This window comes from Gloeophyllum trabeum (assembly GCF_000344685.1).
Source record: "Gloeophyllum trabeum ATCC 11539 unplaced genomic scaffold GLOTRscaffold_00013, whole genome shotgun sequence".
Classification (NCBI taxonomy): Eukaryota; Fungi; Basidiomycota; class Agaricomycetes; order Gloeophyllales; family Gloeophyllaceae; genus Gloeophyllum; species Gloeophyllum trabeum.
Window position 1 is genome coordinate 1,261,121 of NW_006920422.1, and position 26,755 is coordinate 1,287,875.

At 56.0% G+C, this 26,755-nt stretch overlaps 11 protein-coding genes across 11 annotated transcripts; 7 read left to right on the forward strand and 4 right to left on the reverse strand.

The window, feature by feature from the left end:
* Positions 1 to 276: 276 nt before the first annotated feature.
* Positions 277 to 1,011, forward strand: GLOTRDRAFT_112279 (uncharacterized protein). The gene is made up of 2 exons (XM_007871337.1): positions 277 to 534; positions 602 to 1,011. Exons 1-2 carry the CDS (start codon positions 333 to 335, stop codon positions 877 to 879), a joined length of 480 nt encoding a protein of 159 aa, XP_007869528.1. The 5' UTR covers positions 277 to 332; the 3' UTR covers positions 880 to 1,011.
* A 1,036-nt stretch (positions 1,012 to 2,047) lies between these two features.
* On the forward strand, positions 2,048 to 2,693 carry GLOTRDRAFT_132489 (uncharacterized protein; the record flags this gene model as incomplete). The annotated part of the gene is made up of 2 exons (XM_007871338.1): positions 2,048 to 2,370; positions 2,432 to 2,693. The coding sequence occupies 2 exons, from the start codon at positions 2,048 to 2,050 to the stop codon at positions 2,691 to 2,693; spliced, it is 585 nt and encodes a 194-aa protein (XP_007869529.1).
* A 444-nt stretch (positions 2,694 to 3,137) lies between these two features.
* On the reverse strand, positions 3,138 to 3,674 carry GLOTRDRAFT_95968 (uncharacterized protein; the record flags this gene model as incomplete). The annotated part of the gene is made up of 3 exons (XM_007871339.1): positions 3,138 to 3,191; positions 3,251 to 3,490; positions 3,546 to 3,674. 3 exons carry the CDS (start codon positions 3,672 to 3,674, stop codon positions 3,138 to 3,140), a joined length of 423 nt encoding a protein of 140 aa, XP_007869530.1.
* Positions 3,675 to 4,716: 1,042 nt separating this feature from the next.
* Positions 4,717 to 6,052, forward strand: GLOTRDRAFT_95969 (uncharacterized protein; the record flags this gene model as incomplete). Its single annotated transcript, XM_007871340.1, has 2 exons — positions 4,717 to 4,820; positions 4,903 to 6,052. 2 exons carry the CDS (start codon positions 4,717 to 4,719, stop codon positions 6,050 to 6,052), a joined length of 1,254 nt encoding a protein of 417 aa, XP_007869531.1.
* Positions 6,053 to 8,031: 1,979 nt separating this feature from the next.
* On the forward strand, positions 8,032 to 11,609 carry GLOTRDRAFT_95970 (trehalose 6-phosphate phosphatase; the record flags this gene model as incomplete). The annotated part of the gene is made up of 12 exons (XM_007871341.1): positions 8,032 to 8,692; positions 8,754 to 8,871; positions 8,936 to 8,998; positions 9,055 to 9,143; positions 9,196 to 9,323; positions 9,383 to 9,462; positions 9,517 to 9,807; positions 9,864 to 10,077; positions 10,370 to 10,615; positions 10,669 to 10,959; positions 11,018 to 11,162; positions 11,221 to 11,609. 12 exons carry the CDS (start codon positions 8,032 to 8,034, stop codon positions 11,607 to 11,609), a joined length of 2,715 nt encoding a protein of 904 aa, XP_007869532.1.
* A 321-nt stretch (positions 11,610 to 11,930) lies between these two features.
* On the reverse strand, positions 11,931 to 14,313 carry GLOTRDRAFT_132493 (RNA-binding domain-containing protein; the record flags this gene model as incomplete). Its single annotated transcript, XM_007871342.1, has 12 exons — positions 11,931 to 12,019; positions 12,079 to 12,268; positions 12,321 to 12,635; positions 12,686 to 12,735; positions 12,789 to 12,942; positions 12,998 to 13,156; positions 13,211 to 13,304; positions 13,366 to 13,472; positions 13,525 to 13,598; positions 13,635 to 13,807; positions 13,836 to 13,926; positions 14,145 to 14,313. 12 exons carry the CDS (start codon positions 14,311 to 14,313, stop codon positions 11,931 to 11,933), a joined length of 1,665 nt encoding a protein of 554 aa, XP_007869533.1.
* Positions 14,314 to 15,458: 1,145 nt separating this feature from the next.
* Positions 15,459 to 16,419, forward strand: GLOTRDRAFT_132494 (uncharacterized protein; the record flags this gene model as incomplete). Its single annotated transcript, XM_007871343.1, has 3 exons — positions 15,459 to 15,802; positions 15,983 to 16,112; positions 16,165 to 16,419. The coding sequence occupies 3 exons, from the start codon at positions 15,459 to 15,461 to the stop codon at positions 16,417 to 16,419; spliced, it is 729 nt and encodes a 242-aa protein (XP_007869534.1).
* Positions 16,420 to 16,977: 558 nt separating this feature from the next.
* GLOTRDRAFT_47937 (histone-fold-containing protein) lies at positions 16,978 to 17,585 on the reverse strand (the record flags this gene model as incomplete). Its single annotated transcript, XM_007871007.1, has 4 exons — positions 16,978 to 17,001; positions 17,057 to 17,181; positions 17,236 to 17,340; positions 17,396 to 17,585. The coding sequence occupies 4 exons, from the start codon at positions 17,583 to 17,585 to the stop codon at positions 16,978 to 16,980; spliced, it is 444 nt and encodes a 147-aa protein (XP_007869198.1).
* A 319-nt stretch (positions 17,586 to 17,904) lies between these two features.
* Positions 17,905 to 18,491, forward strand: GLOTRDRAFT_47667 (histone-fold-containing protein; the record flags this gene model as incomplete). The annotated part of the gene is made up of 4 exons (XM_007870992.1): positions 17,905 to 18,073; positions 18,127 to 18,256; positions 18,317 to 18,383; positions 18,438 to 18,491. The coding sequence occupies 4 exons, from the start codon at positions 17,905 to 17,907 to the stop codon at positions 18,489 to 18,491; spliced, it is 420 nt and encodes a 139-aa protein (XP_007869183.1).
* A 111-nt stretch (positions 18,492 to 18,602) lies between these two features.
* GLOTRDRAFT_140721 (NAD-dependent aldehyde dehydrogenase) lies at positions 18,603 to 21,438 on the reverse strand. Its single transcript, XM_007871344.1, has 18 exons — positions 21,299 to 21,438; positions 21,084 to 21,247; positions 20,832 to 21,024; positions 20,632 to 20,781; positions 20,542 to 20,566; positions 20,475 to 20,486; positions 20,350 to 20,417; positions 20,191 to 20,286; positions 20,062 to 20,135; positions 19,800 to 20,003; positions 19,659 to 19,733; positions 19,544 to 19,599; positions 19,415 to 19,474; positions 19,305 to 19,343; positions 19,178 to 19,250; positions 19,072 to 19,111; positions 18,903 to 18,988; positions 18,603 to 18,832 (listed from the first exon to the last, which is right to left on the reverse strand). The coding sequence occupies exons 1-18, from the start codon at positions 21,332 to 21,334 to the stop codon at positions 18,829 to 18,831; spliced, it is 1,455 nt and encodes a 484-aa protein (XP_007869535.1). The 5' UTR covers positions 21,335 to 21,438; the 3' UTR covers positions 18,603 to 18,828.
* Positions 21,439 to 21,762: 324 nt separating this feature from the next.
* Positions 21,763 to 23,725, forward strand: GLOTRDRAFT_80676 (DUF791-domain-containing protein). Its single transcript, XM_007871345.1, has 5 exons — positions 21,763 to 21,989; positions 22,043 to 22,190; positions 22,247 to 22,695; positions 22,747 to 23,159; positions 23,224 to 23,725. The coding sequence occupies exons 1-5, from the start codon at positions 21,806 to 21,808 to the stop codon at positions 23,425 to 23,427; spliced, it is 1,398 nt and encodes a 465-aa protein (XP_007869536.1). The 5' UTR covers positions 21,763 to 21,805; the 3' UTR covers positions 23,428 to 23,725.
* The last annotated feature ends 3,030 nt before the right edge of the window (positions 23,726 to 26,755 follow it).

Here is a 26,755-nt window from a genome sequence, read left to right on the forward strand (position 1 = left end):
CACCGGCAAACATACATACGCCCAAAAAGGAACTCACCTCCAGAACCTTCGCCACCCTTCTTCATCGTCCTCTGCGCGTCTGCTACGTTCCGCCACCTCCCTGTATATGCCTCACTGCTGCGCTGACAGAGACAAGGACGTGGACCAATGGATAAGCTGAACAATGCGTACTGCCTTCGGTGACAGGATGACTTGCTCTGCTTGTCCGCTTGTTCCTGTAATCGTATAAGAACCTGGCACAGTTTGGGGGGTTTCGGCAGTTCGAAAGCATTGAAGTGCTTTCTACTGCCTATCCATCCTTCTACGCGCCCTCCGTGATATAGCGCCTCGTCATGTCTGCTCCCATCGACATCCCCTTCGCGCGTTCCAGTGCGCCCTCTATGGAGCGAACGTCGTCGGCGTCATCGCAGGAGAAGTACATCCCTGTGCACAGACGGAAGCCGTCCAGCAGCCCGTCGCTGTCATATCATTCGGGCACGCCGTCATCCTCATCATGTACCAGTCACGATTCGTCTCTATACCCTACCTCCAGGTGTGAGTATCTTACAGTACGGTGATAACGACGGAGCAAAGACTAATCGCATGATTTGTGCAATGTCAGATATACCCATTGCTCAATATACCCCAGCAGAGTTGCTTATGCTCGCCACCTCCCCACTATCTCGTATGTCGCCCGCCGCACATGCCATGATTTCCTCCGTGGCCCCGGAGATAATCGTCAGCAAGTCCGCGGCGAAGCGAAGCACCCGAAGACGTGCTGCGCCTCAAGCCAACAGACGCAGAGTGGCGACGAAGAAGCTAGCATGGGTGCCCACCGGACCTGTCTCGGCCGTGCCTATTCTACCGGATGCTGAGAGCAGCTGGAGGAGTAAGAACTGACGCTGAAGAGGCATTCTTGTACGATATTGATGCGCAGTGTGTTGCTAATGGACCGGTTTCATAGAGTGTACTATGTATCAACCCCATAATCATATCTTAAGGTCTCTGCAGTGCTGATCAATGAAGTCGTCTCTGGATCGGAGTCTAGGCAGAGTCAACCTCTCGGCGAGTAATCGGGCCACCAGAGTCTGCGCAGACCTACTGCGCTTCCTAATGTGTCCCACGAAAGCTATCGGTTTGAGCGCTTGAGGCTGCTTCTAGAGGGGTAGTCCCCCACGCTATCTCCTACCCTACCTACCACAAAGGCATGGAATCGTCTGCTATAGATGAGCTCCCACCAGCAGCGGAGTAAGTTGTGCCTACCTTAGTCATTGGCGTCGGACTGACCGTCGCCCCCCAAGAGGGCGTGGCCCAGCGCCTAGCTTGCCGACAGAGATCCTTTGGGATATCTTCGCTCGCGGTATTGCCGAGCGAGGTCAGCGTACCTAGTCTCGATCTCAGGTGTCTCGCAGCAGTGGAGGCTGGCGGCTATCGGGAATCCTCTATTCTGGGCCGATATTCATCTCGATCTCAGGTGTCTCGCAGCAGTGGAGGCTGGCGGCTATCGGGAATCCTCTATTCTGGGCCGATATTCATCTCGACTTGGGCTGCATTGGGGAACGGGCAGCTTATATGTTGAATCTGCATCTGGAACAATCTCTGTCATTTCCCTTGGATATCTACCTCGCAGGGTGCGACTACTCCTACGGGACTCCGGGGCCCGAGGGTGCGGCGAGAGCCCGCCACTACACCGAAGCCTTCAACACGTACATGCCGCTTCTCCTCACTCATGCTCCTAGATGGCACAGACTAAGAATTGCTACGGAGCTCAGCTTACTATATAAGATAGTAGGGTACCTCTGCATTCATTCGGTACCCCTCCCCACTCTCCAGACTGTGGAACTTCAGGGCACAAGTCTCTGAAGCGCAAACCCATCTATCGACAGATTCAGAAGGTCGCTCGCCAGTCCAGTCAAGGCCTGAGAGGTTGCGTGACTCCCGTCCTGGCAAATCTCCGCTTGCGAGGGTTGATTGCGCCTGGATGGCCAGTTCACAATGGCTCAAGTCACCGATCTTGAAGTAGACATGGACAAGCTGGTCGCTTGATTCTCTTTTCACTTGGTCAGATATGCCCTCAGCCTTGTCATTCACCCCGCTCCTCGTGCGGCTCAAAATTCGGGGGAACGCGCCCATTGCCCCGCCAAGGACATGGCAAGCCGTCAAATTCCTCACGCTGCGGGCTTTACACGACGTCGACCTCTCCTTCTGTAACACTGACTTGGTGGGCAACTTCATGCGCACGATTTGCTGCCCGGTGCTAGAGCAGCTCCATATGTCCTGTGCACCCCGCTTGAAGGTGACTGGGGTGCCCTTCGATAACCTCGCAACTGTGCGCACCATCGTGTTGATATGCAACCAGCACCAAGGTACAAACACCATGCCGGACTACACGTTCGCCTTGCCTTCCGTCACTCATCTCCACCTCATCGGAGCGTTAATATGGCCGAAATAGTGCGGCAAATAATCGCCTTAATGCGCAGGTCCCTGGAAGGGCGCCACGCTTCCGTGCTGCCTCGCTTACAAGTCCTAGCCTAACTAATACTGCCCGGGACGAGTTTCCGCTACTCACTGAGCTGCTGAAGATGCTTCTCATTGGGCATGGAGTGGTACGGCAGCTCTGCTTGGTTGGTGGTGGTGCAGAGACGGAGATGTTTCGGGACCTTGACCAGTATGTCCAATTAAAGGAAGGTCTGCCGCACGACTTGGACTTGTAGTTGAGGACCGACCGAGCTGGACTCATTATTGACTGGTGCATAGCATCGTGTTGCCGGTATTCCCTGCTTTCGCCGTGTCTCTTGCCCGCGTGACAGCCGTATGACTGGAAGAAGAATGGTCATCATATATGCGAGACTGAAGTTGGGTGATCCAATTCTAGCGGACATATGTCATGCCTGGGTACTTCCGCACACCATGCGATCGACGGTGGTAAGCTTGTGATAGACTGCACGTGGTACTAATAAAGCTGTACAGTAGCAAGACGATGGGTAGAAGTACATGGATTATACAGAGGTGAGTAACAGTGAGTAAATTTCGCTTCAAATTATCCATCGATTGACTCAGATGTTGGGAGGGAAGTACTAAAATACAAGGAAGTCCTTTAAAAATCCACGCACTTCTTCGAAAATGCAAATCGCGCAGTTACGATAGCCAGTATATCCTCAGGCAACATTGACCGTAATGTTGACGCACTCCATATCCGGCGCCGGACCAGCCTATACGCGTGCTGTTAGTCACTCTCGTCCAAATGTCGAGCTGATGCAAGCCCACTCACCCCAATCAACACCATATGGCTCGCACTAAGCACTGCTGGTCCGCTTTCTAACCCCTCGGGGACCTGCACGGTGAAGTTCTGGTGCGGCGGCAGCGCGCCCGCGGGCTGGCTGTAGTCCGGCTGCCAGGCGCCCGAGTAGAGCACGTTACCCAGGACTTCGGTGGGCGCGTAGCAGGTATTGTTCCGGCAGGGATTGAGCGCGAGGACCAGGCCGACTTCCGTCGAGCCGGTGAGGGAATTCTGGAGCGATAGGTAAGAAAGCGGAGGCACACAAGGGCAACGGGAATGGGCGTACGGGTTTAAAGACGGAGATGGTGATATTGGAGCCGGCGCTGACTGTCGTGCCCGGGGATGGCGCACCAATTTCGATGGACTGGCCGAAAGCGGCGGCGACGAGGGATGCGAGGACGAGGGCGAGACGCATACTTATTCTCCCACTAAGTCAACTTGTAAATGCAGTTGTTTGTTGAACTCTGAAGGAAAGCTCGCTCTTATATACGCGTAGGATAGGGGTGCAGGTGATCAGAGAGTTGTGCAGACAGCGTCACTGCATAGCTGTTGTTCTTGGAGCAGCGTGATCATGCGTTCGGCATGGTTGCCACTCGCTCGTGGTGTCCGCTCGGAAGGCACGCTAGAAGCCTTTCATCTCCCCGCTCCGATGCTGTTGTTCCGTCCCGTGCTCAGCGGCGGATGCGTTCGCTTTGTTGACAAACTTGAACGCGGCATTTCACTGGTCGATCTTGTCCGCAGCTCAGATGGATTGAACACTGCACAGAGTTCTCTTGCCCCGTCGTCGCTTGCTGGCTACACGTTGAACAGTTCACTGGCAAGACTGCCACATCTGCCCAACTGGAGTTGGAAGCATTCGGCATGGTGGCGTTGCACAGCCACAACATTGACGTAGAGATCGTTTGCTTCCGTGAGTGCCACAGACCGGACTTTTGGCTTACACTCGGCTTTGTTGTCAGAGACTCCAGCACTTTTGTCAGATGGTACGTGGAAGCGCACTGAATTTTCTGGATTATCGACTCGCGATGTTCTTGATGCATGACAGGAGAAGCCGTGACAAACCTCTGCTTGAACACAGGTAGTCGTTAATGGTGGTGCACGACAAACGATCCTTGTCTGCTACTTGGAGAGGCTCTGAGCACTGGCAAGGTCAGAGAGTAATCGGTCCCTGCATCCCTCCGTCGACCTTTTGCTTGCTTCGGGCCTAATATAGTTGACGTAAATGTGGGTCCAGTTTCTTGGGAAGAGACACTCGGATTGCATATCAGAGGTTGGCTGAAGTCTCCTTCATCACGCTCCTCGTATCTGCTATTCTACCAAGTTCCGCTCCCGTAGTGGGTATCGGATGCTGGGTATTTGCAGCCTGCAGGGGTTGAAGGGTCTATATTCAATCAGTGTGGCGAGATGCCAGAGTGCGTGACCCTCGACGAATATCGGACACAACTCATGCAAAAGCTATGACTCTGCAGACTATCGTTCGACACACTTTCGAGAGTGTTTCGATATGGACTGGAGATAACCCAAGTGCCGCTACACTACTCATTTTTGGCGGCGGTGTCAGGTGTGTCGAGAGAATGGCGGATGAGCGCGATCGAAGATCCGTACTTATGGGTCGATATATACGCTGACGTGACGGACGTCAGGAGGGCGCAGCGAGAAATCATCGCGCTGTACCTGGAGCGCTCAAAATCCCTTCCACTCGGCGTTCATTTGACGGGCGATCCGTCTTCCGATACACTGTCCCAGTGGGCTACCGACGGACGTCTGGGCTCCCTCCTGTCTAGCACGGCACGATGGGAGACGCTTTTTGTGATCTCTGAGAACGAGGTCATAGCGGCGATCTTGCTGCAATTTTCGGCCGGACAGACGGTCCAGGCGTTCCCTACGCTGCAAACCGTGCAGTTCCGATACCCTCGCAGGCGCCGAATCTGTGGGCACCCTTGGGGCGGAGGCGAGGAGAACCTTGCTTATCCCCCCAGGCTCAACGCGGTGATTGATGGGGGAGGGCGGTGGGCGACGCCGGTGTTGACACGCATGCGCGTGATCTCGGGGTTCCTGACCAGGGATTGGCCCATGTTTTTCTCCTTAGCGAAAGTAACCACCCTCGAGCTGGGCTCCGATATGTGGTGGAGCGAACTGTACGATGTGCTGTCTCGCACGCCTCTCCTACAACGGCTCAAGATCAGCCGGCATGTGTCGCACGAATTCCCTGTGAGTCAGCCGGCTGTCCTCCCGTATCTTCGCGACGTCCAGCTGTCGTCGGCGGAGCACGGTTCCTTCACAACACGCGTCTTCGCACTCATGTCCTGCCCGCGCCTCGAACGTCTCGGGCTGGCGCACGTGCCCCCGGAGCCTTTGCCTCTGCCGAGGAACCAGAAATCCCTGCACACCGTGATCATCCACAGCGACGTTCCCCGGTACGCCAAGGGCGACATCTGCGCGTTCTTCCGGAGCGTGCCCTCCCTCCAGCGGCTGTACCTCATGGGCGCGCTGGACATCGGGGAGATACTGAAAGAATTGACTGAGGAAATTCAAGACCCTGAGCGCGACTGGGTGATCCTGCCGGACCTCTCTGTCCTCGCGATCTGCCTTGACTATGGATTGAGCCCGATTAGCACGCCGTGCCCGATCGCACCTGGGGTGGTGAAGGCGTTCCTTGAAGCGCACGGGGGGATCCGGAGGCTGTATTTATCGACGGGAGAGGGAGAGATAGGGGTGTCTTTAGGAAGATATGTGGAGCTTGTTGAGGGGCTGCCGCCGGACTGCGAAATGGACTTCGATAATGTCCACTGACTCGCATAATGACGTGCTGCGGTGTATTGTCCCTGCTTCTGTTATTTGGGACCAGTTCTTCGTCGTTCTCCATTCGCACGCGAGTATACCTTGGGCCGGTGTGACGAGTATCTGCCATCGCCAGCCAAGCCGCCACAGCTTGGGTTCTCGGGAAGATGTTCAGAATATCACGGACGCGGAGACGTGCTGGAGTAAGAAAGAAACATAACCGCGAGGAGAACTTGGCAGAAAGGCGAGGTGCGTGTCGACTGGGAGGGTTGCTGATAACTTGTCGAGGGGTCAAGATGACCACGGTGAGATGCCGCACTGAATGTTGAGCACGAAGTCGTGAAGTTCGCGAGCTTTGGAGCGCGCATCTTACCGTCAGCCGTGGCAGCTGCGGGCCAAGTCAGCTCTCCTCCTCCGCTAGGCGCTCACGCTGATCGGTCATGGATGCTTGAGTAGCAAGGGGACTATCTGCTTGACTGGGCGACAAAACCCTTGCACTAGGCCTTGGACCATTAGTTTATCCATGGAGAGCAGGTGTACATACCTCGTCGGAGCCTTGCCCACAGAATAGTACCGCCATGTCTATCCCGAGCGAATTCGCTACCCAAAATGCAAAGGACATATGTATATATAGGCACATGGTCAACGCCTCACTTCGAGACGTCGAGGTGCACATATGCTACTCACTGCTCGTATATAGGCTACAGCGAGTCCGCGATCTTGCAGATCCGAGGTAAATCCACTGCCTAATCGACGAATCTATCTCAAGCAGGCAACTCTGGACCAAGAGGACAGAGCCTGATCGTCCCCGCGCGTGCATGGGGAATCTGCGGGGCCGGGCACGTAAAAATGAGCTGCTCGGGATCAGCGTGATAAAGGAGATGAAGCGGAAGCATTTGCTTGTTTGATGATCAGAGAATGCCAGTATTGGATGGTGGCAGACATCGATGGAGGGGCGGGACAGTTGTAGATGGCCGCGTGGTCCCTTTCGTATTGCTCTTTTTCCTCGAAGTGCATAGGTCCTGTCGTAGTCCAGCGCGTCAATATATCCACTGAGATTACCAGCGGCGCGATGAATGTAACTTGTACGTTGCGCCTCGGCGTTCCACGAACGACCACTGGCGCCAGCTGACCGATGCCACAGTATGCCACAGTGCCAGGCAGCGTAGCTAGCGTTGAGTACAGTAAGTCCGCGGGCTTAGGGAATAGTAGGTGCCACACTCTAGGGCCGAATCGGGGCGATCACGGCCGAATATAGTAGTCCCCTTGCCAAAATTGGTTGTGTTAGTCTGTGTACGACATATGCCAACTCTTGTGATCACTCGCCTTCACATATTCGTGGTATAAAGTCTAGCGGTCCGATACCTTCAAATCCACGTTTCCTTTCCCCCCAACCTCCACCATCTCGCCTCTGTGCTCTCACAGCGCATATCTACTCGTCGCCGCATCCCAGACTCGGGGATGAAGTCCGCCTTCCTTCTGTCATACATGAAGTAAATTCAAACACCGCTCCAGACATTAATTTTCACCGCTTCTGTGAAGATTTGGCCAGGGTTTGTTTGGCTTCCTAAAGACGAGAACAAGGGTGTAGCGGACGCGACAGGAGCTACGCCGAACGGTGGTAAGCCGCGCACGTTTGCATTCACCGCGTCGAGACCACAAAGTCATGATCAACGTCGGCGGCAGAGACAAGAGCCCATCGATGACTGGCCAATGACGAATCTGATGTTTAGCTCCCAGAACGTCATTGCTGCAGTCCGCCACCAGTCCGGGCCGAACGCGCGACCTGCCATTCCGGGCGGGCCTGCTCGAAAGATTCAAGAGGGGATCTAACCTTCCAAGGCATTCCATCCTGCGATTATCTGCGACCAGCCGCTCGTTTCGACTATCCTACAGCTCTACAAATACCCCGCCTTCTTACTACAAATTTGTTCTAGTATTTAGACCGTCCAGACTCGGTCGCATCCCCCCTAACCCTGCGGTGCCCCATCATGGACTCCTTTTCTGAGCCAGCCAACACCGCCCAGTCCCCACCCTTGCCCTCCATCCTCGACAACATCCGTGCGCTCGAGGAGCAGCACCACGCCAAAGGGATCCCACTCTCCGGGCGGGTCATCCATGTCTGCCACTATCTGCCCGTTACGTGCTCGCTCAATGTGCCCTCTGCCCCGAGCACCTCGATCCAGTCCGTCCCTGGGCTGCTCAGCCCGCCCAGCACCCCGCCTGTCGACGCCAAGAAGGACGGCGAGGACGCCCCTCCGAGCCCCGTTGACATCACCGACGGGGCAGCGCAGGAGCAAGGCACGCCGGCGAACAAGAGCAAGTGGAATCTCGGCGTCAGGTATGGGCACGCCGCAATGATCTCGGGCATCCGCTCGCTCTCTGCGACGCATGAGCAGCTCCTGATTGGCTGGACGGGCGACATCTACGCGTCCCCGCCATCGTTCTCGGCCACCTCGTCCCCGTCCAACCCGGAGGGCTCCAAGCTGCCTAGCAAGGATCTCGCCGAGGAGGACAAGAAGGCGTTGGAGGAGGCGATTGGCAACTATGAAGATACGGAGCACGAGGTGAAGGGCAAAGGCCTCAAGCTCGTCCCTGTCTGGCTCGACGATAAGCTCGCGCATGGACATTACGACGGGTATTGCAAGCAGAGTAAGTGCACATCGCGCTCCAGTCTCCCCTCGTTGGCGCATACTAATTTGCCCTGCCACAGCCCTCTGGCCCCTCTTCCATTATCTGCTCTGGCAAGATGTAGCTACCGAGTACGCCTCGGCTGACCGCCACTGGCCCGCGTACGAGCAGGTTAATAATATCTTTGCCGAGAAACTCAAGTAAGCTATCAACTGTTCAATCCTGTCTGTCACGGTATGGCCCTGACCTCTCTTTGGAATATAGAGAGGTGTACCGTCCCGGAGACCTCGTCTGGGTACACGATTACCATCTCCTGCTGCTCCCTCGGTACGTGTTTCCGACACCGCTGATCCTTTAGCTTAGGTTTACTCACTGTCTACTAGAATGATCCGCCAATTGCTCCCCGAGGCCTACGTCGGCCTGTTTGTGCACACGCCTTTCCCGAGCTCGGAAGTGTTCAGATGCTTGCCTCGTACGCTCATTTGTTCCTTCCTCTGGCGTTGATCACTGATAGTCGTCTGAAGGTCGCAACGAGATTTTGGACGGCATGCTCGGCGCGAACCTCGTCTGCTTCCAGACGTATTCGTATTCCCGCCATTTCACGAGCAGCTGCGTGAGGGTGTGTGGGTACGAGATTGCTGCCGGTGCTAAGGTGGGTGGAGTCCCGGGCGGTGCTGTCATGTACAACGTACTCATTGGTCTATATTCCAGGGTATCGATGTCCAGGGTCATGTCACCGGAGTAAGGCACTGCCCGGTCGGCGTAGACGCCGAAAGAGTTGGGAAAGACATGTGAGACGCACGTTCTGCAGCCCGATCTTCCTCCACTCAAAACAAACCCGATAGACTGCGGCCCGGGATCCAGCCCAAGCTAGAGGCGCTCCGGGCGCTGTACCAGGGCAAGAAGATCATCGTGGGCCGGGACAAGCTGGACGTTGTGAAGGGTGTCGTGCAGAAGCTGCGCGCGTTCGAGAAGCTGCTGCACGACTACCCCGAGTGGATTGGGAACGTGGTGCTGATCCAGGTGACGAGCCCCGCGCTGACGGACTCGCCGAAGCTGGAGCGGCAGGTGAGCGAGATTGTGAGCCATATTAATGGGGAGTACGGGAGTCTGGACTTTATCCCTGTGCATCACTAGTGCGTGTCTGTTCCTTGTTTTCGGTTGGTGCCTAACCCTTTTCCTTTCTGCGCAGCCATCAGACGATCAAGAAGGACGAGTTCTACGCGCTTCTGAGTGTCGCGGATTTAGGTGTCATCACGCCCCTGCGCGATGGGATGAACACCACGAGCATGGAGTTTGTGATTGCGCAGGAGAAGACGAAGCGGAGCCCGTTGGTGTTGAGCGAGTTTATGGGGATTAGCAATAATATGGGCGAGGCGATGTTGACGAATCCGTGGAACCTCGGGGTGAGTGATCCTTTCGTCGTTATTTCTGGTGTTATCTATCATCTGGCGTCGGAGCTTGGTGTTGGGAGGTTATTTATACTCTTTGTGGGAGAAGGTATTGAGATTTGGATGGATCTGGGTGATAGGCACGGAATGCTTGGAAGCAACGCGGAGCGTTCGCGTTTCTCGGTTCCGATGCTTACTATTTTCTTTGTGGCGTCTTACAAGACCAGCTCTTGTTCTGCTCGTCACGCGCATCTGATCGCTGACCAACGTCGTCATGAAACATCACTGACCGCGATATATCATCCAGGAGGTTGCAGCTGCGATGCACCGCGGGCTGCTTATGTCCGAGGAGGAGAAGGCACGGAGACACGCGAGCCTGTTCAAGCAGGTCACGACGCACACGAGCCATACGTGGGCTGCGACGCTGACGCAGATGCTCCTCGAGCGGGTCGGTGCGGCGGGGATGGCGCGCCAGACGCCTAGGCTGCCACTGGAGCTCATGGAGCAGTGGTACAAGAAGGCCGGGAAGAGACTCTTCTTGTTCGATTACGACGTATGGCCGTTTCTGCACTCGTCCTCGTATTCATCCTCACTCGTTGCCTACAGGGCACGCTCACGCCGATCGTGAAGACGCCCTCGATGGCGGTCCCGTCCGAGGCGACGCTGGAGGCGCTCGAGAAGCTGACGGCGGATCCGAAGAACGTTGTGTACATCATCTCGGGGCGTGACCAGGCCTTCCTGGAGCAGCACCTAGGTCACTTCCCGAAACTCGGGATGAGCGCGGAGCACGGCGGGTTCATGCGAGAGCCGGGCGAGACTAAGTGGACGAACTTCACCGAGAGCCTGGATATGAGCTGGATGAACGAGGTGCACGAGATCTTTGAGTTCTACACCGAGGTGAGCGAAGCCTATTTACGGCACGCTGAGGGTGCTGAGGCTAGACTTGTTTTGCTAGCGTACGACGGGCAGCCATATTGAGGTCAAGAAGAGCTCGATTACTTGGCACTACCGCTCGAGTGATCCCGAGTGGGGCGCGTTCCAGTGCCGACAATGCCAGGACCTGCTCGAGAACAACCTGGTGCACAAGAGGCCCATTGAGGGTAAGTGATGTCCTAGTGCTCGACTCCGGGCTTCCCTTACTGACGGTTGTTGGTACAGTCTTGGTAGGCAAGAAGAACCTGGAGGTTCGCCCCATTGCGGTCAACAAGGGTGAAATCGTGAAGCGTATATTGTACCTGAACCCGGACGCCGAGTTCGTCTTCTGCGCCGGCGACGACAAGACCGACGAAGACATGTTCCGCGCACTCTTGTTCCCGACTGGCGGCGAGAAGCTGAGCATGGAAGCTCCGCTGTCTGTCACCCTCGCGTTGAAGGACCAGTCCACGAAGCCTCCTCCTGTCGATCTTGCCCTTGACCATGAAGCCATCTTCACGACTGCCGTCGGCCACAGCACCAAAAAGACCCTCGCGAGCTGGCACGTCACCGCGCCCGAGGAGGTGGTCGAGAGCATGCTCAACATCGTCAATGACACCAAGGCAAATCTATGATCACACCGGTCCATCATTCTCTTTTTCAGGCATCATTCACCTAACATAGACGGGGACTTTTTAACGACTCAGCTAATGATGTAGCCTTCTCATCTGGTTAATATTCACGACGGTCAGCCTGAGATTATTCATGACCCCAATTTCATAGATTACGATGTACATCTTGGATAAGTGGGGACGTAGAGAGCAGATAAAGAAGTTCAAATTTTCTTGTATCATACACACCACAGCAATAAATGGTACTTGGCCTAGAGAGGAGCCCGAGAACAAGAGCGGAATCATAGGTTAGAAGCATAGAGTTATATTTCAACTTAAGAGCGCCTATGCCGCGTCGGGCTGCATGGGCACAACCTGACCGCCTTTTGCGGCGGTGGGAGTGAAGGTATGCCAGCGGTCGTTGAAACGGACGTCTGCAGACAGGGCGCTTGTATGAGTGCCGCATTCAAGCTAACAAGCGGCGGGAACTTACCAAGAGGTCGTCCACCATACATGTAATTTTGAAATTTGGCGATCGCGGTTTCCGCTTCGGCGATAGTCGAGAACTGAACCACACCCATACCCTTGGATCTGGTGCCCTCGAACAGGATCTCGGCTAGTTCAACTTGACCCGTCGTCTCAAACAGCTCGACGAGATCCTCGTTCGCAGTCGACCACGGCAACTGGAACAGGAATAATCAGTACCATTTCAACGAAACACGTACCGCCACCTACATTGCGAACCATGATTTGTTGACTGGGCTCAGCATCAGGGAATGCTCCAGGGGCGCCGAAGCCCTGGCTCGCGAATCCTCCCCCGCCGTACCCATCCATCCTCAAGCCACCTCCAACTTGCTGGTCTGGGCCAGAGTAGTCCGCGTACAGGTCCTGGGAGAAGTCGCGCCCAGCACCGACGGCACCGCCTTGGAACCCACCGCGGAAGCCGCCTCTGAAGCCGCCTCTGGGAGCTCCTCGGAATCCACCACCACGAAGGCCGCCGCGGAAGCCGCCACGGAAAGTACCAGGTCCGGAGAGACCAGCATAGCGGTCCTGTGTATGTTTAGACATGTCCACTACGTCTGACGGGCCCTGTTACTCACCAGGCGAACCTCCAGCTGGCGACCGTACCAATCGAAACCGTTGTACATCTCTGGGGAGGAAAGTTAACAAGCAGCTGGGATTCTACAAACATAGGATGCGCACGGATAGCGTTGGCGGCATCTTTGGCGGTCTCAAAGATGACCGTGCCTGAACCCTTAGGACGCCCATCTGCACCAATATTGATGTCGGCGCGGACAATGTTACCAGCAGAGCGGAACAAATCCTTCAGGTCTTGCCAGCCGGCTTGGTAAGGTAACTATCAAAAGAGGCACTCAGTGACTAGACTGAGCAGCAGACTTAAGCCAGCTCACATTTCCGACATACAGCTGATTACCTGGGTTCTCATGCCCGAAGTAGTTATGGTGAGGAGGCCGAGGGGGTGGCGCAGCGTTGAGGCCCTGGCCAGCCATCGCCATACCTACTTTACCAGGGACAGGCGTAGCGCCGAACCGGGATTCGTTCTCTCGGTCCTACACGCAACCTTCCATCGCATGTTCACTGCAGCTACGAAACAAGAGACCTACCTCACGGATAAACACAGGTCGGCCAAGCAGCGGCACTTCCGACAGCTCGCGGATCGCACGCTGAGCATCTTCCTGGGAGGCGAACTCCACGATTCTGGTTAAACGTCCCATCTCAGAACCACCGCCACCGTCTGAATCCAGCGTGCCAAACTCACCCGCATCCCTTCGAGACACCGGTAGGAGTCACGAGAACCTCGGCGAACAGGACCTCTCCAGCTAATAACCCCAAAAGAAAACTCCCATCAATAAGCCATCCTCTCGACTCGCCGTCCATCAGTAAAACCGAAAACCAAAACGGCCCTCCTCGAGCATACGGGCGGCCACTCTTCCTCCGAGCGGTATCTCAGCGAATCGCCTTCGGCCAAGCCGCCACCTCCCGCTCTCCAGACTAAACGAAACAGCTAAACTGAGATCCCCCACCCACCTCCCCTCATAAATTCCATCAGGTCCCTGTACTTGACGTCGTAGCTGAGATTCCCGACATAGACCCGGTTTTCTCTCTTGCTATGCTTAGCAAATTCAACAGCCTCTTCATGCGGGGCGTTCATCGGACCACCCAAAGAACGGGCAAAGGGATCAGCAGGCTTCCGGTCTCGACTACGCGACCGGGTACGAGAGCGCGAACGGGAACGCGAACTCCTGGAACGACGACGTCTGGGGGATCTCGAGCGGCGCCGCGAACGAGATCGTGAGCGGCTGCGAGAATGTCGGCGTCGCTATTTAACCGCGGTTAGCGAACGGCACACGACTGTGGATGTCCTCCTCGTGACCCGTGACCGAGGGGGTACTCACATCACCGTTTCGCCTGCCTTCAGGCTCCCAGTGATCGCCATCGCGCGTTCCACGACGGCTTCGGCCTGTGGCACGATAAGAAAATCAGTTGTAGTTGTATTGTTTCCATGCCACACCGCTGTCCTCGCGGGCAAATGCTTACCAGGCCTGTCGCGGTCTCTGTCGCGGTCCTTCCTGTCCCTATCCCGGTCTCTGTCACGATCCCTCTCCCTCTCGCGATCTCTCTCCCTTTCTCTGTCAAAGTCCCTTTCCCTCTCGCGATCCCGGGACTTGTCCTCGACGTCGTCCTTGACTTTCATATCGACATCCATGGCGGGCGACTCGTCCACGACGGCAGATACGACAGAGATAAGAGACAGTGGCAGAAAGAAGGAAGGTGATGGTGGTTAATTGGAACCACTGGATTTTTCGTGGGACGCCAGACCGTCGTCCGGCGCGTCGCCCGTCGGCCTTTGAATCGGACTTCCGTCTCTGGACGCTGTGGCGTCGCCATTCCCTCACGGCGCCGTCAGCAATACATGTATGACTCGAATGCTCAGCTAGATGCTGGCTAACATTATGTCAAAAGTAACTATCCGATGCATAGATAGGCATCAGATCAACCTCGCAAGTATCATGAATATTATGTTACGTTATGTTTCTCAAACATGAGCAGCCTTCACACCGTAAAATAAGGTGCAGATTAAGAGAAGCCATAGGGTGCACACGTCACCAGGAGAATGAGGAATCGAATGGAGAGCATGAGAAGACATATAAAGTGAGTGGAACGGGAACAGCAGATACAGCAGCAAGCAAGGACACTTTGCAGAAGATCCTCAGTACATCCGATGAAACAGTACTCGGAACCGACAATGCGCACGCGACGAAACACCTACTGAAATATCCGTTGGGGCTCAGAAAGGTTGGCCACAAGACATGCACAGCTAGTCCACTCCGGACTACAAGTCCAAGTCGCGTGGCAAACCTTCCGTGAGCTGAACATCCTGGTCAAGGACGCGCAACGTCTCCATCTCCGCACCGCCAGCAACCAGGTACAGCTGCCGCATACCGCCATGCTCGATGCGGAGCGTCTTCAGCAGCTCAGCAAGCAGCGGACATTCTTCTCAGGCAGTGTAAGATAGGCTGAGAGCCAGGACTTGCAAGCGCGGCAGCACGACATCGAGAGACCTGCGCATCAAGGCTGTTATATGCCCCACCATGTCGGCCATACTGAGGGCGCCGAGTAGGAAGAGACAAGTAAGGCGAACATGGAGTCTGGTATGGTGTGCGTATCCTCCTGCTGACCGCCTCTCAATAGGGGACGGCAGTCCCCTCCCAGCGAGGCGCACACGATATATAGAGCTTCTCTAGCGCCGGGCAGCAAACCGCGCGCATGAAGTTGTCGACCAAGTCCACGTACAAAAGGCGAGATCGACGGCTCGCAGAAGCGAGAGCATGAGGAGCATGTCGGCTCGCCATGTCCTCGGCATCTTCCCGGGATCCTGAGCGGCTCCAGGAGGAGGGTGCACGACAACACAGAGCACAAGTCCAATGCGCGCCGAGCCAGCAGCCTCTCCTCCATGTCTACATCAAGATTGGTGCCTCGCGACCTCATGAAGAACTCCGGCCATCCATGGCGTGCAAGCGCAGGTGTCCAGGACCGGCGTCACGCAGCTCGCAGACCCTGGCTAGACTGCGCGAGCGACATCCTGAGGGTCAGGAGCAACGGGTTCTGGATCCACAGACTTGTGCCCCGGAGCTCCACAGTCTCAAGATGCGGGAGGGACGCCGAATGGACGCAAAGGCGGCCTATACTATCTTGTAAAGCAGGCCGAATCCTGTCGCGACCTCGGACGAATGCGAACGCGAATGCGGCATGTACGGGTTGAAGGCTGCGGTGTGTGGCGCGCCCTCGCGCTTCATCGCTCCAGAGTCTCCGGGGAGTAGTCGCACCCCGCGAGTGAGATATCCAAGAGGGATAGCTGACTTCGACCGTTCCAGGTCCAAACTTGCATGGGCGCGCCATCCCGAGGTCGACTGGTCCGGCGTCACCGTCCCCGTCTTCAAGCCCCTATGTCCACTCGCCTTGGCGCAAGCGCTCCCCTCCCTTGCAGGACGTCGCGGGAGTTCTGTATTTTCGCTCCGACGTTAAACAGCGTTGCGTTGACGCCGAGCTTCCGTAGCTGCTCACCATCTGTATCATCCATGTTATCCAGCCCGTACCGAGCTGCTCATCATCCGAGCGCACGCCGTATGCCAAGTACCCAGGCCTGGCATTCTGCTCCTTCCCTCCCTCTCGACCGGCGCTGGCCCATACTGAAGGACAGGCACTCCCGGCGGCGTGTATCAAGGCCTGGCCGAACCGGACCATACCGATGCGGACGAGCCCCTGTCCCAGGCGTCACGCAAAGACCACCGGAGATGGCGAGCGCTCATAGCTCGGAAGGATCAGCCTACCCAGCTTCAACCTTCCACTCATCTTCGTCGGATCATAGCAGAGAATGGGTCTGGCGTGGGGGCTACCTACTATTACTCACCTCTGCATGATCCGTGTACTTACTACCGCCCATCATCCGTTTCCGCCTGCATTTCCTTTCGTCTGCGCGCCACCCAGGGCACGTTGTACGGCGACTCGCACGCGTGTTGTATGAGGCCTTGCCAAGCCGCCAAGTGTCCCAGTTTCAGCTCGTCTGAAGAGAAAAAGAGAGAAAGAGAGTAGGGACGATAGTACGTTCGTGAATGAGTGAGACTGACCAGATAAGTGGACAAGAACACCATGACGGTCAGAGACAAAACCGATGTGACCAGCCTTGGATTCAAATATGGGTCGTATAATGGCTACGCAATTTCGTTTTGGATCCCTCGCCTTATACAACACGTTTCTCATTCAACCATATCACACCGTACGAGAGGGTATGAAAAACAGAGGAAATAGATTATAAATAGAGACCGATACAAGTATAAGAGTACAGTGAGAAGAATACAATGGAACGAATCTACTTGGCACCCGCGCTCGAGAACTAACAAAGCCTTTATCAGCGAACATGCTAAGCATGTGGCGCTGCATTCACATACCTTCGTCACCGACTTGGTACCCTCAGAGATAGCGTGCTTGGCGAGTTCGCCGGGTAGGATGAGGCGGACGGCTGTTTGGATCTCCCGTGATGAGATGGTCGACTTCTTCGAGTACGACGCGAGCTCTGAGGGATAAATTGTAAGGACAAGTCCAAAGTAGACCGCAAACAGAGACTTACTGGACGCCTCGGTGGCGATACGCTCAAAGATATCGTTGACAAACGAGTTGAGGATGGCCATCGCCTTGTTCGAGATACCCGTATCGGGGTGGACCTGCTTGAGGACTAAGGCCAATGCGTCAATATCAACCCATCCAACACCAAGTCCGCGGCGACTCACCCTTGTAGATGTACGACGAGTACGTCTCCTTGCGGACCTTTCTGCGCTTCTTGTCCTTCTCGCCGCCCTCGGCCGCCTTGCTCGTCTTCTTCGCGGCCTTGGAGCCCTCGGTCGTCTTCGCAGGCGCCTTCGAGGCCGTCGCAGTCGAGGCGGGGGCCTTGCCGGCAGTAGACGCGGGTTTGGGGGCCATTGCTGTGGATAAAGCGGTGGTGGTAGGGCGAGGAGGATGTGGTCGGATGGAAGATACGGTAGGGAGCCCGGTCGCACGCCGGGGCTTATATATACCGCGGGTCACGTGCGGCACGACGCGCTCTGTTGACTCAAACCTTATTTCACCACCGCGCGCGTCGAATTAAGGTTTGGATCAACAACCCGCGTCGCGCGCGTCGCTATAAAGCCGGCCTCCTCCTGCTCTCTGCCACCAACTGCCCTTCGCCGTCGCCGTCGTCGCCCGCAGCGTCCAGCACTACACTTACCCGCCTTCAACACTTTCTATATCGACCATAACAATGTCTGGCAAGGGCAGCGGCAAATCCAAGTCCGGCAAGGCCTCCGCCGACCCCAGCGCAAAGACGCAGTCGCGCTCGCAAAAGGCGGGCCTCCAGTTCCCCGTCGGTCGTATCCACCGTCTCCTCCGCAAGGGCAACTACGCACAGCGCGTCGGCGCCGGTGCACCTGGTACGCTTGTTCCTCATTGTCCTTTGTCCTGTCTGACTCTGGGTCGGGCGCAGTGTACCTCGCCGCCGTCCTCGAATACCTCGCGGCTGAGATCCTCGAGCTCGCGGGCAACGCGGCGCGCGACAACAAGAAGCAGCGCATCGTGCCGCGCCACTTACAGCTCGCCATCCGCAACGACGAGGAGTCAGTGGCATTCTCTTGGACACCGCGTTCGAGTGCTGACCCACTTCCCTTTCTTTCCAGGCTGCACAAGCTGCTCGGCAACGTCGTCATCTCGCAAGGTGGTGTAGTCCCCTTCATCCAGCCCGAAGTAAGTTTAGCTCGCGTCGCCGTCGGACACCTGCTGACTGCCACCGATCCACAGCTGCTACCAAACAAGACGCAGAAGGGCAAGAAGGAGGGCCAGGACGAGGTGTAGACATCGCATCGATGTATCATCTGTTTTCTCTCTTCCTTTGGTTCCTGTACTACCAGTGTATCCCTATTTTATTCTAATCTTATTCGTCCATTCTTGCGTGGATCTGTGCTTGAGTGTGAACCGTGAGATTAGGTGCTCTCAAGGGAAGCACACATAAGGAGGGTATACAGGTGTTATACGAGCACGAATACCTAGATCGTTTTCCTTATGCATGGCCACAATCCCTACCCTCCGCCATGATACCTCCCTCACTCCATCCTTATAAACCCTCAGGTCCCCGTCCCCGTCCCCGTCCTCATCCCCCACCGCATATCCTTCCCTTGACTTGCAGTCTACCTCATCTACAAAATCCGGCTCTTCAGCACACCCGCCACAGCCAGCGCGAGCGCAAGGAGGAACCACCGGCCCCACCTCTTCTTCTCCCCCTGGAACTTGAAGGCGTTGCGCGGGGGGAGCTTCGTGTTCGCGAGGGCGGCGACTGCTTTGAGTTTTTTATCCTACAGCGGCATTATGAGAAGGGTGGGCGGTGGTTGCGGGGGGAGGAAAGGGGAGGGGAAGCGAAGGAGAGGAAAGGACGTACATCATACGGCGGGTACCGCGCCCCGAGAATCCTATCGATCCTACGCATCCCACAAAGTCAGCCTCAGCCGCACCCTGCCTCCCTGTCACCGCACGAAAACACGCACCAGCCCGGCGAGTCCAGCACCGCGCGCAGGTGCGTGAACATGTCGAACGAAAATTTGCCTGTGTGGTACCCGTCTGCGTAACCTCGCTTTGAGCACCTGCCACCCATGCGTGTATGTCTGAACTTACTTCCGCTGGGGCCGATCCCGCCGAAGGGCAGGCCGTCCACTATTCATGGGCGTATTCAGTAAAGTTGGAAGGGTGAGAGTATAAGGAGGAGTGGGAAGGGAGAAGCGCACCTCCGCAGTGAATAATATACTCATTCGCAATCGCCGCGCCGCTCTGCGTGTTGTCGAACACTAACCCACACCCCACATCACGCCAAATCAATCCCCTCCTCTTACCTCATGTTATGGGAGAACACGGACCTTTGGATTTGAACGCAGAGTCCTGCGACATCACGTACAGCACGAGCGGGTGTTCTCTAAAGTGTGGTTATGATCAAGTCGCGCTGGGGGACGCAGAAAGGGAGAGGGCACGTACCGTGCGTTGACGAAGGCGATCGCCTCGTCCAGGCTGTCGACGGGTACGATGGGCAGCACGGGGCCGAATATCTCTCTACCACCCGTTCACCATTCAGCCCCACCACTCAATCAGCAGTTGTAAGAGTAAAACCACGCTCACTCGCTCATCAACGAATCCTGGGGACCCACGTCCCGCACCACCGTCGGCGCGACGTACTTCCTCTCCACGTCCGCCTCGCCGCCGAGCACGGTCTTACCTTTCGTTTCGTCGATGAGCCGTTTGATGCGCGCGGTGTGCGCGCTGGAGACGATGTGCGTGAGGGAGGTGGAGGCGCCGGGGCCGGAGGGGTAGAAGGCGTTGTACCTGCCGGAAACGAGGGTGAGGGTGAGTTACCAGGGAGGGAAAGGGGGAGGGGACTGACGCTTCGGTGAGCGCGGCGACGAAGGTATCTTGGAAGTCGCGCGGGACGAGCACGTAGTCCGGGGCGACGCACGTCTAGCAATGGTGTCACGGAGTCTTCTTCGTTCACAGGGGTGGGGAATATGCGTACCTGCCCGGCGTTGACGAACTTCCCCCATAACAGCCTCCGCGCGCCCACGGTCAAATCACACTTGGGGTCGACGAAGACGGGGCTTTTCCCGCCGAGCTGCGAGCAGGGGGGGGGGGGTTAGTTTTTTGGAAGGAAGACGGGGGGATAAGAACTGCGCACCTCGAGGGAGACGGGGGAGAGCGTTTTGGCGGCTGCGCCGGCGACGATTTTGCCTACTCGTCCGCTGCCTTATGTCGAATGAGAACTGGGATGTGTATGGGGATGTCTTCGAGCCGTTGGCGTACCTGTGTATAATACTGGGGAATGTAGGCGTAAGGCAGGCTTATGCCACATGCGTGTCTCACGACTTACTGTGTCCCCACGGGAGATCAAGGAGCTAAGTGAGTGCAGCGAACCCATATGTAAGCGCGATACCAAACAGTATGCAACCCCTGTGCATACCTTGGTCGTTTCCGGAATCGCGCCGTTCACGACGCGATACAAGTCCGGATCCATATACTTGGCGAACAGCTCCGCGAGCAGCGCGCCCATCGCCGGTGTCAGCTCAGACGGCTTGACCACCATCGCGCAGCCCGCAGCTATCGCCCCCGCCTGCATATCACCATTCAGCCCGCGCCCTGCAGGTCCTCCAGAGCACGCACCAGGGGACTGACCACCAGCCACAGCGGGTAGTTGAACGGGACGATGTTGAGGCAGACGCCCTTCGGCTCCTTGCGGATCGCGGGGCGCATGGGCGTCCACGTCAGGCTGAACGGGGGCCGCTCCGTCTTGGCCCATTTGTCGACCGAGTTTAGAGCTGTTTTGATTTCGGTTATGGAGCCGTCGATCTCGAGGCTTCATAAGCATCGTATTCAGCGTGTTTCTAGCGTGAAAGCGTGGATAGGTCAACTCACAACGCGCCCTCGAGCACGGGCCTCCCCAGGTCCGCCGCGAACGCCTCCTGGAAGCGCTCCGCGTTGTCTTTGATGAGGTACGCGAGGCTGAGCAGCTGTTGCTTCCTGTACGCTATCGACTTGAGCTTGCCCGAGCGGAAACCTTGATTCAGCGCGGTGTGAATCTGGAATTGATTGCAGTCAGTTCGGTTTCGAGTATCCTTTGAGGAACGCACGGCTGCAATCTCCTCGAGGGGGGTGTAATGCGACATTGCGGGCTCGTTATTTTCAAAAGGGTCTCGGGTGTTTAAATGTGGGCGGTAAGCAGGAGAGCTAGGATTAATGGGTATAAATGAGTGCAGGTGTCCGGGCGATCGAGGAACCGTAAAGTCAGCGGGTATCACGGTACTGGAGGTGTGGCGGTGCAACCATGGCCTGTTATGGCAATGGCATCTCCAAGAAAGGCAAATGTCGAGTCTACTTTCATTGCATGTCACGTTTCAAGCGCCGCTACTTTGGTAAATATAAAGCAACTGGATAATGCCTGCGCTTTCTTTCTCCTCCGTCGGCCGTTGGATTGGGCGGTATCAGCTGCACGAGGCCGAGTTTCATGTCTTTCCCCGCAGTTTGCCGACGTCGGCGCCCGACCCCGGATAGCGTCATCCTGTAGTGTTCTGTGTACCCCAAGTCACTGGCGACACTACAACACGCAACCTCGCCTCGAGGAAAGCGACCACGACAGCATGGCGCCCTACTACGAGCTGCAGCTCACGATCCTGACCGCGTTCTGCGTCATCTCCTTGCTCCTGGAACGGTACGTGTCCAACCGTCGAAAGGAGCACCAGACGGACGCGGGCCATGGTGCCACGTCTGCAGCCGTTGCTGCACTCACCAAGCAGTATCTAATTGTATACGCCATCGTAATGGGTGAGTTCAGCATCTTTCCTTGAGACCATGACCAGACGCGCCTTTGTCCTCAGGCGCGGATTGGCTGCAAGGGCCATATGTGTATTCTCTGTACAGAGAGCAATACGAGTTTCCCGAGAGAATAGTTGCAGTCCTCTTCGTGACCGGTTTCATGTCGGCGGGGTTAGCAGCGCCCTTGATTGGTGCTTGGGCCGACCGACAGTGCGTGCCTATGACCAGCGATCTAAGCTTGGCGTTTCACTAACGGAGACCGGCAGTGGGAGGAAATGGATGTGCATGGTATTCTGCATAAGCTACACCCTGACCTGCGTCTGCATCCTCATCCCGTACCTCCCCATCTTGCTCCTGGGACGCCTCCTCGGCGGAGTCTCCACATCCATACTGTTCTCGGCGTTCGAGTCATGGTTGATCTCCGACGCGTCGTCGAAGGGTATTCCCCAAGCCGACCTGTCCACTATCATGGGCCGCGCTACATTGGTGAACGGGTTCGCTGCAACCGCTGCCGGCGTGGCGAGCAACCAGCTAGTGTCCACCACCGCTTCGTTCGCTTCCCCGTTCGTGGCGAGCGGCGGATTACTCATCTTGGCTTGGACGGTCATCAAGAACCTTTGGACTGAGAACTACGGTGCTGGCGGGGGCACCGCGACCGAAGCTGATCTTTTCCAAGTTCGACGATTAGGTCAAGCTTGGGACATTGTCCGCCGAGGTACGCCTGTCTCTAGCTATCCACACTCCCTGTTGACTTCTTTCCTTCCAGATCCAGTCCTGCTCGTCCTAGGATTAACCCAGACCTGCTTCGAAGGATCCATGTACCTCTTCGTCTTCCTCTGGGTGCCCTCGCTGCAAGAATCCGCGCCCCCCTTCGCACCCCCACTCCCCCTCGGCTACATCTTCTCCTGCTTCATGGTCTCCATGATGCTCGGCTCGCTGCTCTACACCGCGATCTCCGCGCACTCGCTGCCCACCGCCGAGTCGACGCTGACGCTGCACGCGAAGCTGAGCAGCCTCGTGTGCGCGGTGAGCGCGCTCGCGCTGGGCGTGAGCGTGCGGAGCCGGGATGAACATACGCGATTTTGGGCGTTCTGCGCGTTCGAGGCGTGCGTGGGGATGTATTACCCTGTGCAGGGGATGCTCCGCGGGAACCTCATATCGAACGAGCACCGCGCGACCGTGAGTACCCCTCGTTTCCCGTACCTCTTATCCAGCCACGTTCTCACTCGCACTTGTTGTTTAGCTATCATCGCTCTTCCGCGTCCCCCTGAACGTATTCGTCGTAGTCTCGCTCCTCACCGGCGTATCCTCCGCGCGGCAGCTCGTCCTCAGCGCGAGCGCGGCCATGCTCGCCTTCTCCGCCGTCATGACCGGCGCGGTCGTCCTCCCGCGCGTCGAGCACACACACCCCGAGCCGCCGTTGTCTGCGCAGGACAGGTTGGCGTGATTCTCCTACCCTCCTTTACCTATCTTACCCGCCAGTTGTCACTGACTGACTATGACGATGCGGCTTCCTGCTGCGTTGATAGAGCCCAGGCGTGCGAGATGTTCGCCGACGCGGCGATGGCGCCGCTGCTGTACCGGTACCGTGGCGCCGGGGCGGATGGCGGTACGCAGCTTGCGTATAATTCGTTCGATTAAGGAAGGGCGGCGGGGAGCCTGATGGACTACTACCGGAATACTAATCTGATACCCGTATGTATTTATTGTGTAATAGATCTTTTTGGACTAGACTTGTGGCTGGGGCGAGGGGGAGGTGGGGCGATGGGAGGATGAACTGTGTTCGCCGTTGGAGGCTCGTGATAAGTCTATCTTGTCTCTGTGAGGGCAGGAGAGGGTGGGAACGAGCCTGGCCCCTACAACGCTGAGAAGGTGCTCGGCGCTCTGATTTTGGTTATCTTGGATGGCCCTGGAAGTCCCGTAGGTGGCGGTAAGGAGGCAACGGTGAGTGCGTTTTGTGTTATCGATGGAGCGACGGGTCGGCTGGCGGTGGTAGGGACGGATGGCTCGACCTCACAATGCGCCGGAAGGAGAGATGTCTCCTGTAGTGGTTTTCACCGTGTTGGGTAGCTCTGGAAGTCCGTGTCGGTAGGCAAAGGTGAGCGCACTTTGTATTTGTTCCAAAGCGCAGGGCGTCTGACGACGGTAGGAATGGTTAACTCGACCTGACACCGCGTCAGGACGCGAAATGTCTCTATATGGTGAGCCTTGTTGGCTGAATAGCTCTCCAGGTCTATACCGACAAAGGTAAGTGCACTTTGTATTATGATCGAGGTGCGGGTCGTCGAGAAGGGCAGGAATGGTCAACTCGACCTCACATTGCCTCGGTAAGTGCCCTTTATGTTAGGATGGAGATGCCGGTAGTCTGGCGGAAGACTCTCTACGGTGATCGTTATCATCATGGCAGCTGTTGAAGTCCATGTCGGGAAGCGATGGTGAGTGCGGTTTGTACAATGATCAAGGTGCTGTTTGTCTGGCAACGGGGGAAATTGGCTAGCTCGACCTCGCATTGCGCCGGGAAGCGAAATGTCTCCATATGGTGGTCATCGTAACGTGGATGGCGCTACAGGTCCATGCTGACAAAGGTAAGTACACTTGTATTATGATCGAGGTGCGATTTGTCTGGCGACGGTAGGAGTGGTAAACTCGACCTCATACTGCACCAGCGAAATGTCTCCTTGAGGTGATCCTTGTCATGTTTGATCGCTCTCAAGGACCATGTGGGCAGGGGTACATCAGGGGGCTTTATTCTAGGAAAGGGAACAATTTGCGGGTATAAAACTTACAGTGAATTTCAAGTCCAGTTCATTCCACAGCTTAACATTCTCCTTGCCCACCATCGGGCGCCCTAGCGATCAGTTCAGACTGCGCGATAATACGCTAAGGTGGGTGGTGTCCCTGCTATCCTGAGCTTGAGCGAGCTTAAAGTGGTCTGCCTAGATCGATGAACGTTAACTCTGAAGCGGTAGTTGCTTATGGCGTTGTGGCCACCCCTCGGTAAGTGACATTGGTTATCTGTGGAAGAGCTACGACACGCTCACATAGGATATGGTCTATCAGACTCTCGGCGGAAATGCTCTCGGCAATCTTCATTTCTGGCCTAGAGGGCATTAAAGTTCGCCGCCAATTTTCCTATTTGGCAGCGGTATCGGGCGTCTCGAGGGAGTGGCGGATGGCCGCAGTCGGTGATCCGCGCTTATGGGTTGACGTATACGCCAACCTGACCGAAACGAGAAGTTCTCAGCAAGAAGTTGATAAGTTGTACCTGGAGCGATCAAAATCCTGCCTACTCAACGTTCATATGACGGGCGACCCGTGGCTTGTTACAGATCCTCTGACGAAGTGGCTTAGAGGTGAACACCCGACCACGCTCCTGTCCACTGCAGACCGATGGCGAACGCTCGTCGTCACCGCCTCAAACGAATTCGTCGCGGCATTATTGCTCCATCTCTCAGACGGATGGCGGCTCACTGCGCTCGAAACAGTGGAGCTTCATACTGCGACGGTGCGACGCTTCTACGAACCCATCCGTTCCGAAGAGGATATCCAACCCTATTACCGTGGGATTGAGGATTATCCTGCGAAGCTGAATGAGAAGATCAGATACGGGTCTTCTGAGTGGGCACTACGGACTCCACCGCTGACTCGCCTGTACATCGAACCCAGGTTCCTGGATGAAAGCTGGCCTGCGTGCTTCGCCTTGTCCAACCTAACCAGTCTCGAACTGGGCTTCCGCATACCCTGGAACGTATTATATCATGCGCTATCACGTGCACCGCTTCTGCAACGCTTGGAATTCGAGGAATGCTGGATCTCCTCAGACCCAGACGAGGGCGAAATGACCCGAATTGTTCTGCCGTACCTGCGCGATGTCGAAGCTTGCTACTCTACCCGCAGCTTCTGGATGCGTTTTTTGTCGGTTATCTCCTGTACTAACTTGGAACAACGTGCGATAGGGTCGGGCCTGTCGGAGAGAGAAGACCTGGAGTATGTGCGTTCTTTGAGACGTTTGGTTCAACATGACTCTGTCATAGGTAAAGAGACTATGTAGTAAGACAGGTGAATTTGTCTGTAGCAAACAAATACTACATAAGTACCCTTTGTTCCCGCTACCCCAGGTTGTGACTAGGTTGTCCGCCATTTTGGCAAGATCTGCCAGATCTATTTGTTGATAGTCCTAGAAAAAGCCATATTTCTCCACGCCACACTTGGTGGCACATCCTCGAGAGTCGCGAGAGATTCCGAAATGATCAGAATGCTGCAGGTCGTGGTCATCTACGGTAAACAAACAAATTCTAGAAATCTAAGAGTAAGCTCTAGTTGTCCTATGGAATAAGAATACAAAGGTATTTGGAGCGCTGGGCACTAGAACCGAACATACTACGCGCTCCGAGTCTATTTCCTGTACTGGTATGTATCATGAGATACCTCGTGCTATTTGCCAGTTACCTCCCAGTCGCTACTAAGAGAACAAAGAGTCGTGAGCTGGAAGTACCGCGTTACCATGGCCCCCACTCTGCAAACTACAAGATACAACCTGGAGTCTTGTAGTGAAGATATCCATGCTACGACGTCGTCCGTCTGAGTAATGCATGATGCACAGGGATAATAATTTAAATGCAAGATATCGATGCGAGCGATTTCAACCTTTGATCCAATATGTCGTCGGCCCTCCGCTAGAGCCAGGTTTCTCCGTGTTGGTAGTTCCCGTATTCCGCACACACCCATCGTAAGCAAATAATCACGGACAACTACCATTTCGACAAGCTCGAGCC

What these genes read in the sequence shown, in the direction of transcription:
- GLOTRDRAFT_112279 (XM_007871337.1), top strand. Translation starts at nt 333, where the DNA reads ATGTCTGCTCCCATCGACATCCCCTTCGCGCGTTCCAGTGCGCCCTCT. An exon ending in TCTATACCCTACCTCCAGGT is followed by an intron (nt 535 to 601) that starts GTGAGTATCTTA and finishes GTGCAATGTCAG; the next exon opens with ATATACCCATTGCTCAATAT.
- GLOTRDRAFT_140721 (XM_007871344.1), bottom strand. Translation starts at nt 21,334, where the DNA reads ATGTCGCATTACACCCCCCTCGAGGAGATTGCAGCC. An exon ending in CGATTCCGGAAACGACCAAG is followed by an intron (nt 20,567 to 20,631) that starts GTATGCACAGGG and finishes GCACTCACTTAG; the next exon opens with CTCCTTGATCTCCCGTGGGG. An exon ending in GTATATTATTCACTGCGGAG is followed by an intron (nt 19,344 to 19,414) that starts GTGCGCTTCTCC and finishes GCCCATGAATAG; the next exon opens with TGGACGGCCTGCCCTTCGGC.
- GLOTRDRAFT_80676 (XM_007871345.1), top strand. Translation starts at nt 21,806, where the DNA reads ATGGCGCCCTACTACGAGCTGCAGCTCACGATCCTGACCGCGTTCTGC. An exon ending in GGTGCTTGGGCCGACCGACA is followed by an intron (nt 22,191 to 22,246) that starts GTGCGTGCCTAT and finishes GGAGACCGGCAG; the next exon opens with TGGGAGGAAATGGATGTGCA. An exon ending in CGAACGAGCACCGCGCGACC is followed by an intron (nt 23,160 to 23,223) that starts GTGAGTACCCCT and finishes CTTGTTGTTTAG; the next exon opens with CTATCATCGCTCTTCCGCGT.